A 13297-nucleotide genomic window follows, 5' to 3' on the forward strand; every position below is an offset into this window, starting at 1 on the left:
TACACGGAAGCACATGCTCCACTCATGGACCCAACAATACACGGAAGAACATACTTCATTACACACTTCATTTATGGGCTCAACAAGCCTACTGCCCATGTGCCATTTCCTTCCCAACTCAGTCACATATTTAATGAGATATCAGTGAAAGCAACAGGTTTTTTTTGGTAGCAGAAACTGACAAACTCATCCTAAACTTTGTATGGGACCTATAATAGTCAAATATGTTTGTAAAAGAGCAGAAGGCTAACATTACTGAACAGAAAGTGTAAAAGAAGAATCAGAAGATTAGCAACAACAATCAAGGCAGGTTAATACTAACAGAAGGTAGACAAATAAATAATGATACAATAGGGAATCCAGAAATAGACATAATATGAATAGCTGTTTTGTTTTTGTGTTTTTAAACAGAGACATATAGGCAATTCATTGGAACAGGAATGCCTCTTTCAACAAATGCTGCCAGACCAACTGAATATTCAAATTAGAAAATGTGAATGGGCCTGGGAGTGGTGGCTTACATATGAAATCCCAGAACTTGGAGGGCTGAGGCAGGAGGATCACTACAAGTTAGGCTTGGCTACATAAAGAGTTCTAGGTCATCCTGTGATACAGAGTAAGATACTGTCTCAAAAATAGACAGAAAATACATATATCCATATATAAAAATAATTACATTCCCACGTATATGCTCATATATAGATATTCTATCTTATAAATAACTTAAATTTAAATTAATTTTAATATGAACATTTTAAATTCATATTAATTAAATATAAATATATTTATATCATATTTTATATTAAGCAAAAATTTTAATTAATATTAAAATAATTTATTATTATTTATTTATACTAATTTAGTATAAAATTTAATTTAAATTAATTAAATTAAATTTCAACTAATTTAAGTATAATAATCAATTTAGGATAAATCCTAGCTCTAAAACTATAAAAATTATGCTCAATCTTAGCCCTTGTGGATGACATCGTTTGAGAAATGTAATCTATGAAGCCACAAGACCACATGCAGTCACAGTAAAGACACCTAAGTCCCACCATCAAAACCCCACAACTGCAACTGCTTAATAAGCTCACTAACTTTGCTTTAAGAAAAAAAACTGTCAGAATTCTATGTGAAAAAAATCATTGTCATTTTGAATCAGACAATTTTTTTTTCAGTTTCATTCTGAATATAAGATTTTTTTTTACATTTTAAATTGAATTATAATTACATCATTTCCTCATTCCAACCTCTTCCCTGTCCTCTCCCTCCATCTTATTCCATGTCTCCTCCCTCTATGCCTTCTCAAATTCATGGCTTCGTTTTCTTACATGTATATGAATGATGACTAATCTTCATCGTCAACCTGATGACATCTGGAATCAACAAAAATCCAAGATGCTGGACACGCCTGTGAGGGATTTTCTTAGTTTGATTAAGGTTAAAAAATCTTACCAACTCATCCTAATCAAGTTATTATTTAATTAAAAATAATTTGAGGTAGGAAGACCCACTCTGGGCCACACCCTTTAATGGCAGCCTACATAAAAGAACAGGAAGAAGAAAGCTTTAATTTTGCCTGCTTGCCTTCACTGTAACTGGCAAGTCTGTCTCTTCCTCTATTGCTATGGAAAGTATTAAATCCAACTTCTTCAGGACTCCAAAGTAGACTGAGAACCAGAAGTTCTCCAGAAATCCTCTGGAACTCAAGCACAAGATTGGGACTGCAGAGACATCAAGTTTAGCGGACTGAACATCTACTGAATTTCTGGCCTTTTCATTATGAGGCAGCTATTGTTGGACTATCTGGACTGCATCCTGTAGATCAGTCTAATAAATCCTTTAATGTAATTCCATCAGTTCTACACCTCTCAAGAACCTTTAGTACTACAAATGTTTAAATATAGAAATACAACTCACTGAATCTGTATAGTGTTGCTTTTAAGTATACAATTTCAGTGCTGACCATTTGGTACCAATTGGGGGAACTCATTCTTGGGAAGACTAAGTCTCCCTGTTTGCAAACTGATATGTCACTCTGGAAATCAGAGTATTTAAAAAAAGCTAAAATAAATCTACCATCTGACCAAGTTATACTACTTCTTGGCATATACTCAAAGGACTGCACATCCTGTTCCACGGACACTTAACTTGGCCATGAGCAGTATTGCTCTACTCACACTAGCTAGGGAACAGAAACCATAGACATGCGCTTCATCTGATCAATGCAAATGAAAATGTGGTACACATACTGCAGAATACTATTCAGCTACAGAAAAAAATAAATCATGAAACTTGCAGATAAATAGATACAACTAGAAAATATTGAGTGAGGTAACTCAGACCCAGAAACACAGACAAACATTACATGTTCTTTCTCATTGGTGGTTCCTAGCTTTAAATCTTTACAAGTGAATATATAACCAGAGTAACTGCAGAAACCAGAAAAGTAAAAAAAGACCATGGGAGGGCTTGCTAGAGAGGGAATAGCAGGATATAAGTTATATGAAGAAGAAATATAGAAAATTGGGAGGTGGCCTTTAGTTAGGAAGCAGGGAGGGAGGTCAATACAGAAAGGAGTGGGAATGGATCACACACACACACACACACACACACACACACACACACACCTTGAATGAAGCTTCTTTTGGTCAGGGAAGTCCAAGAGACTCCCCAAACAACACAGACTATTGTTGTTCCCCTCAGTTGTCTCCCAGAGGTAGAAGGTTATGTCCCTAAGACACCATGTACTTTGGATACAGGACTTGGAAGATTTGATCTGGATCTGACCTGAATGCATCTTTGCTGAGGGCTAGCTTTCAGAGAGAAGGTGCTATGTAGGCTGACAATGCAAGGAAACAGCCAACAGTCCTACCTAGCTGTGATGTTTATGAATCACAAAAATGACCAACCCTGAAAGATACTCCTAAAGATGCAAAATGGCAGTAATACCTTGGCACTAATCAAGAGCTGCCTAACTGGATCTAAAGTCTGGTGAACAGGAGCTAAATCATGCCTGGTACTGGAAACTTAACTAACTATTGAGACTACTGAGGCCATGGATCTCAGAGAAGAACCTACTTACACAACAATCCTTAAATATCACACTTGAAGCAATCCCACTAAAATCAGGGACAAGATAAGGATGTCCACTCTCCCCATATCTATTCAATATAATACTCGAAGTTCTAGCCAGAGCAGTAAGCCAACAAAAAGAGATCAAGGGGATACAAGTTGGCAAAGAAGTAAAGGTATCACTATTTGTAGATGACATGATAGTATACGTAAGTGACCCCAAAAATTCTACGAGAGAACTTCTACAGCTGATAAACAACTTCAGCAAAGTGGATATAAAATGAACTCAAACAAATTAGCAGCCTTCCTCTACTCAAAGGATAAATGGGCAGAGAAAGAAATTAGGGAAACAACACCCTTCACAATAGTCACAAATAACATAAAATATCTTGGTGTGACTCTAACCAAGCAAGTAAAAGATTTGTATGACAAGAACTTCAAATCCCTGAAGAAAGAAATTGAAGCAGATCTCAGAAGATGTAAAGATCTCCCATGTTCATGGATTGGAAGGATTAATATAGTAAAAATAGCTATCTTGCTGAAAGCAATCTACAGGTTCAATGCAATCACCATCAAAATTCAAACTCAATTCTTCATTGAGTTAGAAAGAACAATTTGTAAATTCATATGGAATAACAAAAAACCCAGGATAGCAAAAACTATTCTCAACAATAAAAGAACTTCTGGGGGAATCACCATCCCTGACCTCAAGCTGTACTACAGAGCAATAGTGATAAAAACTGCATGGTATTGGTAGAGAGACAGGCAGGTAGATCAATGGAATAGAATTGGAGACCCAGAAATGAACCCACACACCTATGGTTATTTGATCTTTGACAAAGAAGCTAAAATCATCCAACGGAGAAATGACAGCATTTTCAACAAAATGTGTTGGTTCAACTGGTGGTCAGCATGTAGAAGAATGCAAATTGATCCATTCTTATCTCCTTGTACAAAGCTCAAGTCCAAGTGGATCAAAGACTTCAACATATAACCAGATACACTGAATCTAATACAAAAGAAAGTGGGAAAGAGCCTTGAATTCATTGGCACAGGGGGACATTTCCTAAACAGAACTCAATGGCTCATAAGCTCTAAGATCAAGAATTGATAAGTGGGACCTCATGAAACTGGAAAGCTTCTGTAAGGCAAAGAACATAGTCAATAGGACAAAACGGCAACCTACAGATTGGGAAAAAAATCTTCACTAACCCCATATCTAATAAAGGATTAATATCCAAAATATATAAACAGCTCAAGAAACTACCCGCCATGAAACCAAACAACCCAATCAAAAAATGGGGCAGAGAACAAAACAGAGAATTCACAACAGAGGAATCTCAAATGGCTTAACACTTAAAAAATGTTCCAAGTTCCTAGTCATCAGGGAAATGCAAATCAAAACGACCCTGAGATTCCACCTTACACCAATCAGAATGGCTAAGATCAAAAACTCAGGTGACAGCACATGTTGTCGAGGATGTAGAGAAAGAGGAACACTCCTCCATTGCTGGTGGGATTGCATCCTGGTACAACCACTCTGGAAATCAATTTGGAGATTCTTCAGAAAATTGAAAACAGATCTACCTGAAGATCCAGTTATACCACTCTTGGGAATATACCCAAAAGATACTCCACCATGCCACAGGGGCTAATGTTCCACTATGTTCATAGCAGCTTGTTTGTGATAGCCAGAAGCTGGAAAGAATTCAGATGTCCCACAATGGAAAAATGGATACAGAAAATGTGGTTCATTTATACAATGGAACACTACACAGCTATTAAGAACAAGGACATCCTGAGTTTTTCAGGCAAATGGATGGAACTAGAAAATATCATCCTGAGTGAGGTAACTAAGACCCAAAAGGACATGCATGGTATATACTCACTAATAAACAGATATTAGCTAAAAAACTACAGAATACACAGGATACAATCCACAGAACTCAAAAAGGTTAACAAGTCAAAGGACCCAAGTGCAGATGCTTCAATCCCACTTGGGAGGGAGAAGAAAGCAGCCACAGGAGGTGGGAGGGAGGTAGGTACTTGGGTGGGAAAGAGGACAGGGAGGGGAAGAGGGGAAAATGATCAGCTATTGGGGAGGGGGAAACAGGACTGAAGTCTTGAGGGCCAGCAGAAAGAATGGAAACAGGCAACCTAGGGAGGTAGGAGGGAGTGGGGATCCTCTAGAATGTACCAGAGACCTGGGAGGTGAAAGTCTCTCAGGACTCAAAGGGAGGGACCTTAGATTAAATGCCCTACAGTGGGGAGAGGGAACTTGTAGAGTTCACCTCCAGTGGAAAGACAGGGCATCAAGTGAGAGATGGGGTTGCCATCCCACAGTCAAAAACTCTGACCCAGAATTGTTCTTATCTGAAAGAACTGCAGGGACAAAAACAGAGAAGCACCTGAGGAAAAGGAGGTTCAGCCAGGCCCAAAGTGGGATCCAGCTCAAGGGAAGGCCCCAAGGCCTGACACTATTACTGAGGCTATGGAGTGCTTACAAAAAGGGGCCTATCATGACTGTCCTCCGGAAGACCCAATAAGCAGTTGAAAGAGTCAGATGCAGTAATTTACACCCAGACAATGGACAGAAGCTGCTGACCCCTGTGGGTTGAATTAGGGAGAAGCTGGGAAAAACTGAGGAGGAGGGCAACCCTGTTGGAGGACCAGCAGTCTCAATTAACCTGAACCCCTGAGGTCTCTCAAACACTGGACCACCAACCAGGAAGCATACTCCAGCTGATATGAGGCCCCCAACACATATACAGGACACATATACATATACAGGACTGCCTGGTCTGGACTCAGTCAGAGACGATGCACCTAACTCTCAAGAGACTGGAGGCCTCAGGGAGTGGGGAGGTCTAGTGGGGCTGGGGGGGTGTCAAGTGGGGGCATCCTCAAGGACATGGTGGGTAGGTATGGGATGAGGAACGGTCAGAAGGCAGAATGGGAGGGGTATAAAATCTGGACTGTAAAAAAAATATTAAATAAAATTAAAAAAAGAAAAGAAAAAAGAAAAATGAGCAATGGATCTGCACCAACCAATACCTGAACCAAAAAGTAAATATGGATGGCCAATAGTACAAGAAAATATGTTCAACATCATTAATTGTGAACATGCAAATTAAAACCACAATGATAAAGCAGGGTGAGCGCACAACACACACACACACACACACACACACACACCTTAACACACAATACATCCACACTATCTGTTAGCAAGGTCATACTGAGCACTGGTGATGACATGGAACAACTAAACTCTCATGCACAAATGGTGCATGCATCAGATTTTATAAATAACTTTGGCAATTTCCTTAAAGGTTAAATGTATACCTAGCTTAGGATTAAGTAACTCCATTCATAGGTATTTACCTAAGAAAAATGAAAGTCTATCTCATACCAAGACCTGCATAAGAAAATTCATACCAGCTTTATATGTCATAGCCAACAGCTGGAAACAACAAAAATATTTATGAGTTCTTGTCCAGACTCCTTCCAATGACAGACTATTCTGGAAGTATAAGCCAAATAAACCCTTTCCTCCCTAACTTGCCTCCCTAACTTTCTTTTGGTCAAAGTGTTTTTCCCATATCAATAGAAACCCTGACTAAGACACTATGGTATCATGTAAAACAAACCACTACCTAGAAATTAAAAGGGAATGAAAAAGGTGAATCTTAAATAATTAGACTACAAGAAAAGAGTGGACAAAAATTAATATGTAAAGTATAATTCCCACAATTCAAATTCTTACAGATGCAAATTAGAAGCACAAAGCACAACAGCAATTATGTGAGGCAGGGAAAATAGAGAGATATAAAGCAGGCCCCAAGAAGCATCTGGAGCAGATGGAGAGTATTGTTTGTGGACAGAATTTCATAGGTACATATGTCAAACTTGTCAGACTGTATACTTTGAATATGCAGTGTACTGTATACAAATTATTCCCCACTAAACTCTACTGAAGATTCATTATGCTGATTAAGAGAAGTAGCTGCAACTGTCAAAACCTGAATAACTATAACTAGTCTGCTAACAATTGATGTGCTCTGGTTAATGTAGTTAGTACTTATCAAACTGGTTGTCAGGAAAACTAGAACACTGAAAGAAATGAGATCAAACCATAATGTGATCACAGAACTGTAATTTGAAACTTTACTATTAAACTGTTTTGTTCTTAACTTGTAAGTAAAGCCTTCTGAAGTAAGAAAAGTCTTTGTCTAGGAATGAGAAGAGTAGGAAACAGTCATTCAGGTTAAATTCTGGTTAGGCAGGGTTGATTTCTCAAAGAGCAGTCCACAAGCAAGGAAGCATATTCAAAGACTTGGTAATCTTTTTCATGCGAAATTCCTCTTTCAAAAGTAAGAAGAAACTAAATATTTTTTAAAATAGGTACATTTAATGGAATCTTTTCTCACCATCCACTTTTATGCATATATTATATTTTTAGTTGAGTTTTTTACTGAAATTTCAAGTGTGGTCTTAAACTGAGCCTTTATGGAAGAAAAATTAACACATACCTGGGAATGGCTTAGCAGTGTGCTGGTATCTCTTGAACCTGGTTTGGAACTATTAGCAACAATTTCCTATCTTTGCTCGTAAATTCTTCCTGCTACAATATAATTGACTGACTGTAGTTGTGAACCAAAGGTGCTTATGAGTAAATTTCATCAGGGCAAATCAAGAATAGGGTATGGATTTTCTTCCTAGGGATTTAAGGGGTATGTCCCTCCATTCAGAAAGCACAGCCACATCCTATTTCCTATATGTCTACACTATGCTATACCAACACTACTTATAAAATCTGCAAGACTTTAAAGAAAAAAATACCTGTGTTTTAAATTCCAGAATGTTATTTCCTGGATTAATTTTTCCAAGTACTATCAAGTCTTTGAGCTGCACAGTTTTCTTTCTGGGAGACATGCTGTGGTACGGAGCCCTTTTGGTAGAACGCTGCTGGGCAGACACAGAGGAGGGAGAGATCTGAATGCTATCTGTCTGTGAAGCAACAGAAGCTGTCTTTTTAAGACATGGGATTGTCTGATGCACAGTATAGGTGTCTAAGACAGCAATGGCCTGAGCCAGAGGCTCTGATGTTCCCTCAGGTGGTTGTTGGGAAGCTGTTTTCTTCTTTCTTCTTTTTGGATTACAACGGAAAAGCTCTTGATTCTGAGGAACAGCTGGTAGACAAGCATCATTTTGGGAAAATATACTTTTATCTTCTGAAATACTTATAGTGCCAGTTAGTACAGAACTATCACATCCATAGCCTTTTACTGTAGCTTCTGTAAAAATATTTTCTGCTGGTGAATTTTCTGCTTGAGGAGTAAGAGCAGTAGGTTGGGACAATGATGTAATTTTCTCAGTGTCCTCTGAGGCTGTGGATCTTAATAACCCTCCCGAGGCACAATCCTGGACATTTTGTTTAGAATTTGTGTCATTTCCAGAGAATTCTTCTCTTCTTATTACCTCTGCACTTAAACAAATGTTAGTATTCTGGCAGTCACTTTGTTTTTCCAGAGACAATGGTACTTCTTGCATGCTTCTATAAGCACGATTGACAGGAGCAAGCGAGCCTGACTGGGCATGTGCTGAGTTGCCCATACGAGGAGGCTCTTGGCTCTTCTTGTCACTAGAGATGTCTGCGTTACATGGCACCTTCCTTAAACTAACAGCAGACGATGGTGTGGCATTCTTATAGTTTTGAATTTTCAGTCTTATCTTTTTCTGTTTTTTTGCTACCACTAAAAGACTCTTTTGTCTTGTGGCCAGGTTAGCCAGTTGTTCTCTCAGGGGCCCATGCTTAAATGACTCCATTGATACCCTATAAGTAAAAGAAAAAAATATTAACATAGAAGATTTTCTTCACAGACTGTTGTTTATAAAAGATACTCCGTGTCCTAATATGCATCATCTTTAAGTATAATAAAATCTGTATTTGAGATACATTTTCCTTTATAAGGAAACTGACACTTATTTGAGTTTGACTTTAAGATATTTTTAAATGTACTTCTTTTACTATTTTATGTATATGGATATTTTGCCTGAATGACATATGTGCACCACGTGCATGCCTGGTGCCAGAGATCTTATGAAGGCTTTGGATGCCCTGGGATTGGAGTCACAGATGCCCTGGGATTGGAGTTATAGATGCTTGTGAGTCAGCATGTAGGTACTGGGAATTGAAGCCCTATCCTCTGAAAGGGCAACAAGTGCTCCTAGCCTCTGAGACAACTCTTCAGCTCCAGGTTGCCTTTTATTAAAAACAGCATATAACATTATTTCAGTGAACTTAAAATGAGAACAGAACTTGGGTAACCTACAGTCTATTGGTGGCAGGTAGTAACTGGCAGCTGAAGACTACTACTGCTACTAAATTTTCACTTTGTTTATCTGGTTTAAAGAAGAAATGGTTCATTTTAAATTCCCTAACTATAGAGTACAAGATTGTTTTTTGAATAATAATACTTCAGTGAGACCTGAGAATGTAGTTAATTCATTTGTATTCTGAATCTGTCCTGAGGCATTTTCAAGTTGAGAAGACTCTCCCAGATAAAATACTAGCCCAAGCATCTTCAACTCCAAGATCTCAGAATCTTACTAAGCTAGAGGAAGGGCCTCGTTACACCTCCACATTGTCTTTTGTCCTTGACTTCACTGGCTCTGGAACTTCTTGGCTTTAGAACCTATACAAACTCTTGAGGAACCTAAACAGTTTTTGTTTGTACAGGCGATATCTACCACTATTTATTATTTTAGAATTAGACCAGCAAAATTCTAAAGAAGGATATAAAATACATATTTTATTAGCTAGCAGGTGGCCTTTGGAAAATGCTATTGGCTACTCACAAGTGAATGAGAACAAATAGCATGTTAGGATTAGAGAACATAGCTTCAACTTTATATAAAATGGTCTCAAGGACCTACCAGTGACCTATAGTATATACTTTAAGAGCTACTGTTTTAAGAAAAAACATTATAGAACTAGCTTGCCTTCCCAATAAAGTGTCTAGGTGCTGATACTGAACACCGGCTATGATAAGAGTCCTACTACATACGGAGGGCAATAAGAAGTGAGAGGGGAAACAACTGGTAGCATAATTTATAATATGCTAGATAAAGAAGAAAGAAAATATTATCATGCTTAAAATTATGTAAAAGAGAAATTCACACATAATATGCAAGTGCCTTCTTTAGATCACTCACATCAGGACTCAAATCTTACAGCAATTGTAATGTGCTTTAGATACCCAAAACTCCAACAGAACTCAGAACATTTCAAAATCCCAGGTACACCACTTATCATAGGACAATAAAAGAGAATTGAAGCTAGGAGATGCTCAAAATCTCCTAAAATGGCCTATAGCTAATTTCTCATCAGTTAACAGAAATTCACTTGCTTGATGTTTATCTGGAAAGCAATTTAGGAAAAAATAATGTTTTAATATTTACTTGTGGGAGAGAAAAGCAAAATTAAGCTTTCATCCCTGTCTTTCCACACTTATTGTTTATCCTACTTCAACCTGCCCTGTGGGCGCCTCTCCTCCCACCCCAGTGCCATTATCTGGGGACTCTGGCTCTTGGTGCAGACCACAAAGTCTGGATCTTCTGCCAACCCTCTCAGCTTTCCCTTCTAGACCATCTTCATTCTTTGTTGTTAGCTTACTACCTTCAAAAACACATTCTACCAGGGACTCCCAGTGGCCACACAGGGATGGACGCAGGTAGGAAATTCTCACTAACCTTTCTGTCATTTACTGTACTGTCTCTAGACCCACTCTTAGCTCTGTAGCTGCCTGTTTGTAGGAGCCCCTCCTCCCACCCTATCTACAATCCCTGGCGACTCTGCCTCTTGGTGCAGACCCCGCCCCACATCCAGAGACTTTTTCATGGCCTCTCTTTCTCTTAGCCTTTCCTCCTAGTCTATCTCCATGTTTCTGCTACCCACTGACCTGCAAAAGCACTCTCTACCAGGGACCCAACAGCCATACTCTTGCCTAGGATTCGAAGACGGCAACAGTAACCAAAGAACAAAACAAAGGCAAAACTAAATATCAACACTAAGAAAAATCTCAAACATTATAACTCCAGAAACCTAGACATCAACACAAAAATACAAACATAAACAGCCAAGACAGCAGAAGTCAGTATCCCTCAGTAGAAGACAGTAACCCTACTGAAATGGGTCCTGAGAAATGCTTTGTATCTGAAGCACAAGATAAGGACTTCAAAATAACTATTACGATTATGTTTAAGAATCTTAAAGAGGATATGAGTAAGTACCTTAATGAGGTCTATGAAAACATGAACACATAGCTCAGTGAAAGAATAAAATAAATCAAGACATATTCGTAGTAGAATGTAACAAAGAACCACCAAAGAAAACTCAAACTGAAATATAACTGAAAATGAAAAATTTAAGATGTCAAACAAAAAGCTCAGAGGTAAGCCTTATAACAGAGTATAAAACACAGGAGAGAGAATGTCAGGTTGAAGACAAGGTAGAAGAAATGGATATTGCAGTCAAAGAAAATGGTAAATCTAAAAAAAAAAAAAAAACCCCAGGCACAGAGAATATTTTTAAACAAATTCATAGAAGAAAAATTTCCTAATCTAGAGAGGTGCCTATCAAAGAACAAGAAGTATTCAGATAACCAAATAGACAGAACCAGAAGTGAACTTCTTCTTGACAGACAATAATAGAAACACTGAATATATAGAACAACAATAAAAAAGGATATTAAAAGCTTCAAGGGAAAAAGACCAAGTAACGTATAAAAGCAGAATCATTAGAAAAACAGTTGACTTCTCAATGGAGACTCTAAAAGCCAGGAGGGCCTAGACAAATGTTCTATAAACTCTGAGAGACCACAGATGCCAGTCCAGACTATATGCAGCAAAAATATTAATTATAATTAATGTAGAAAGAAGTATATCCCAGAAGGGAGCCAAATTTAAGCAATTTCTAGCTACCAATCCAGCTCAAAAAAGGCAGTAAGTAGAAGGAAAACTTCAGTTTAAAGAGATTACCACACCCAAAAAGACACACCGGAGTAGTGAGTGAAGACGAAGAGAAAACTCATACCATAACAAGAAAATAACAGGAATCAATAAACACTGCTCATCAGTAACTCTCAATATCATTGGTATCAATTCCTCAATAAAAAGACAGACTAATAGGCTGGACTAGAGAACAGGATGTGTCCTGCTGTACCCATGAGATACTACACAACTAAGGACAGACATCACCTAGGATAAAAAGATGGAAAAAGGTATTCCAAGCAAATGGAACAAAGAAGCAGGAGAGTGTTGCTATTTTAACATTTGACAAAATAAACTTCACACCGAAATTAATCAGAAGAGATTTAGGATACAACACACTCAAAGGAAAATAATGCACCAAGAGAATACTGCTATTGAAAACATTTATATATCAAATACAAGGGTACCCAACGGTATAAAAGAAGCACTACTACACCTAAAAATCACATTGACCCTCACAAAGTGATTTGGGTGACTTCAATATGCTCTTATCAATAGGCACTTACCCAGACAAAAAGCTAAACAGAGAAATGCTAAAATTAAATAACATCACAAATCAGATAGAGCTTGCACATATCTACAGAACCTTTCACCAAAAACACAGAATATATTTTCTTCTCAGTAGCTCATGGAATTTTCTCCAAAGTTGACCACATACTTGGACATAAGCAAGTTTCAAAAGATGTAAGAAAATTGAAGTCGTCTATCTGATCACTGTTGATTAAGCTGGACATCATCAACAGAAAGTATAAGTATTCATGGAAATTGAGCAACTCACTGCTTAATGAAACACAGGTCAAGACAGAAATCAGGAAAATTAAAAATATTTATTTGCCTCCAAGTTTTATGATGTCTTTGTTTTTAATAGTTGAGTAGTATTCCATTGTGTAGATGTACCTCATTTTCTTTATTCTTCAGTTGAGGGACATTTAGGTTGTTTCTAGTTTCTGGTTTATATGAATAAAACTGCTATGAACAGAGTTGACCAAGTGTCCTTGTGGTGTAGTGTGACATCTCTGAGTGAGGTAACCCAGACCCAGAAAGACATGCCTAATACATACTCACTTATGAGTGGACATTAGCCATGAAGTACAGGATAACTATGCTACAATTCACAGACCCAAAGAAACTAAATTACAAGGAGGGTCCAAGGGAAGATACGTGA

At 37.9% G+C, this 13297-nt stretch overlaps 1 protein-coding gene across 1 annotated transcript in view; it reads right to left on the reverse strand.

The window, feature by feature from the left end:
* The window catches only part of Ankrd31 (ankyrin repeat domain 31), a 171945-nt gene that overhangs the window by 26816 nt on the left and 131832 nt on the right, over nt 1-13297 (reverse strand). Inside the window, exon 20 of the mRNA XM_028752046.1 lies at nt 7921-8914. Within this exon, the coding sequence (XP_028607879.1) occupies nt 7921-8914 (994 nt within the window). The remainder of the gene's footprint in view (nt 1-7920; nt 8915-13297) is intronic.

This window comes from Grammomys surdaster, unplaced genomic scaffold (assembly GCF_004785775.1).
Source record: "Grammomys surdaster isolate TR1022 unplaced genomic scaffold, NIH_TR_1.0 125876, whole genome shotgun sequence".
Classification (NCBI taxonomy): Eukaryota; Metazoa; Chordata; class Mammalia; order Rodentia; family Muridae; genus Grammomys; species Grammomys surdaster.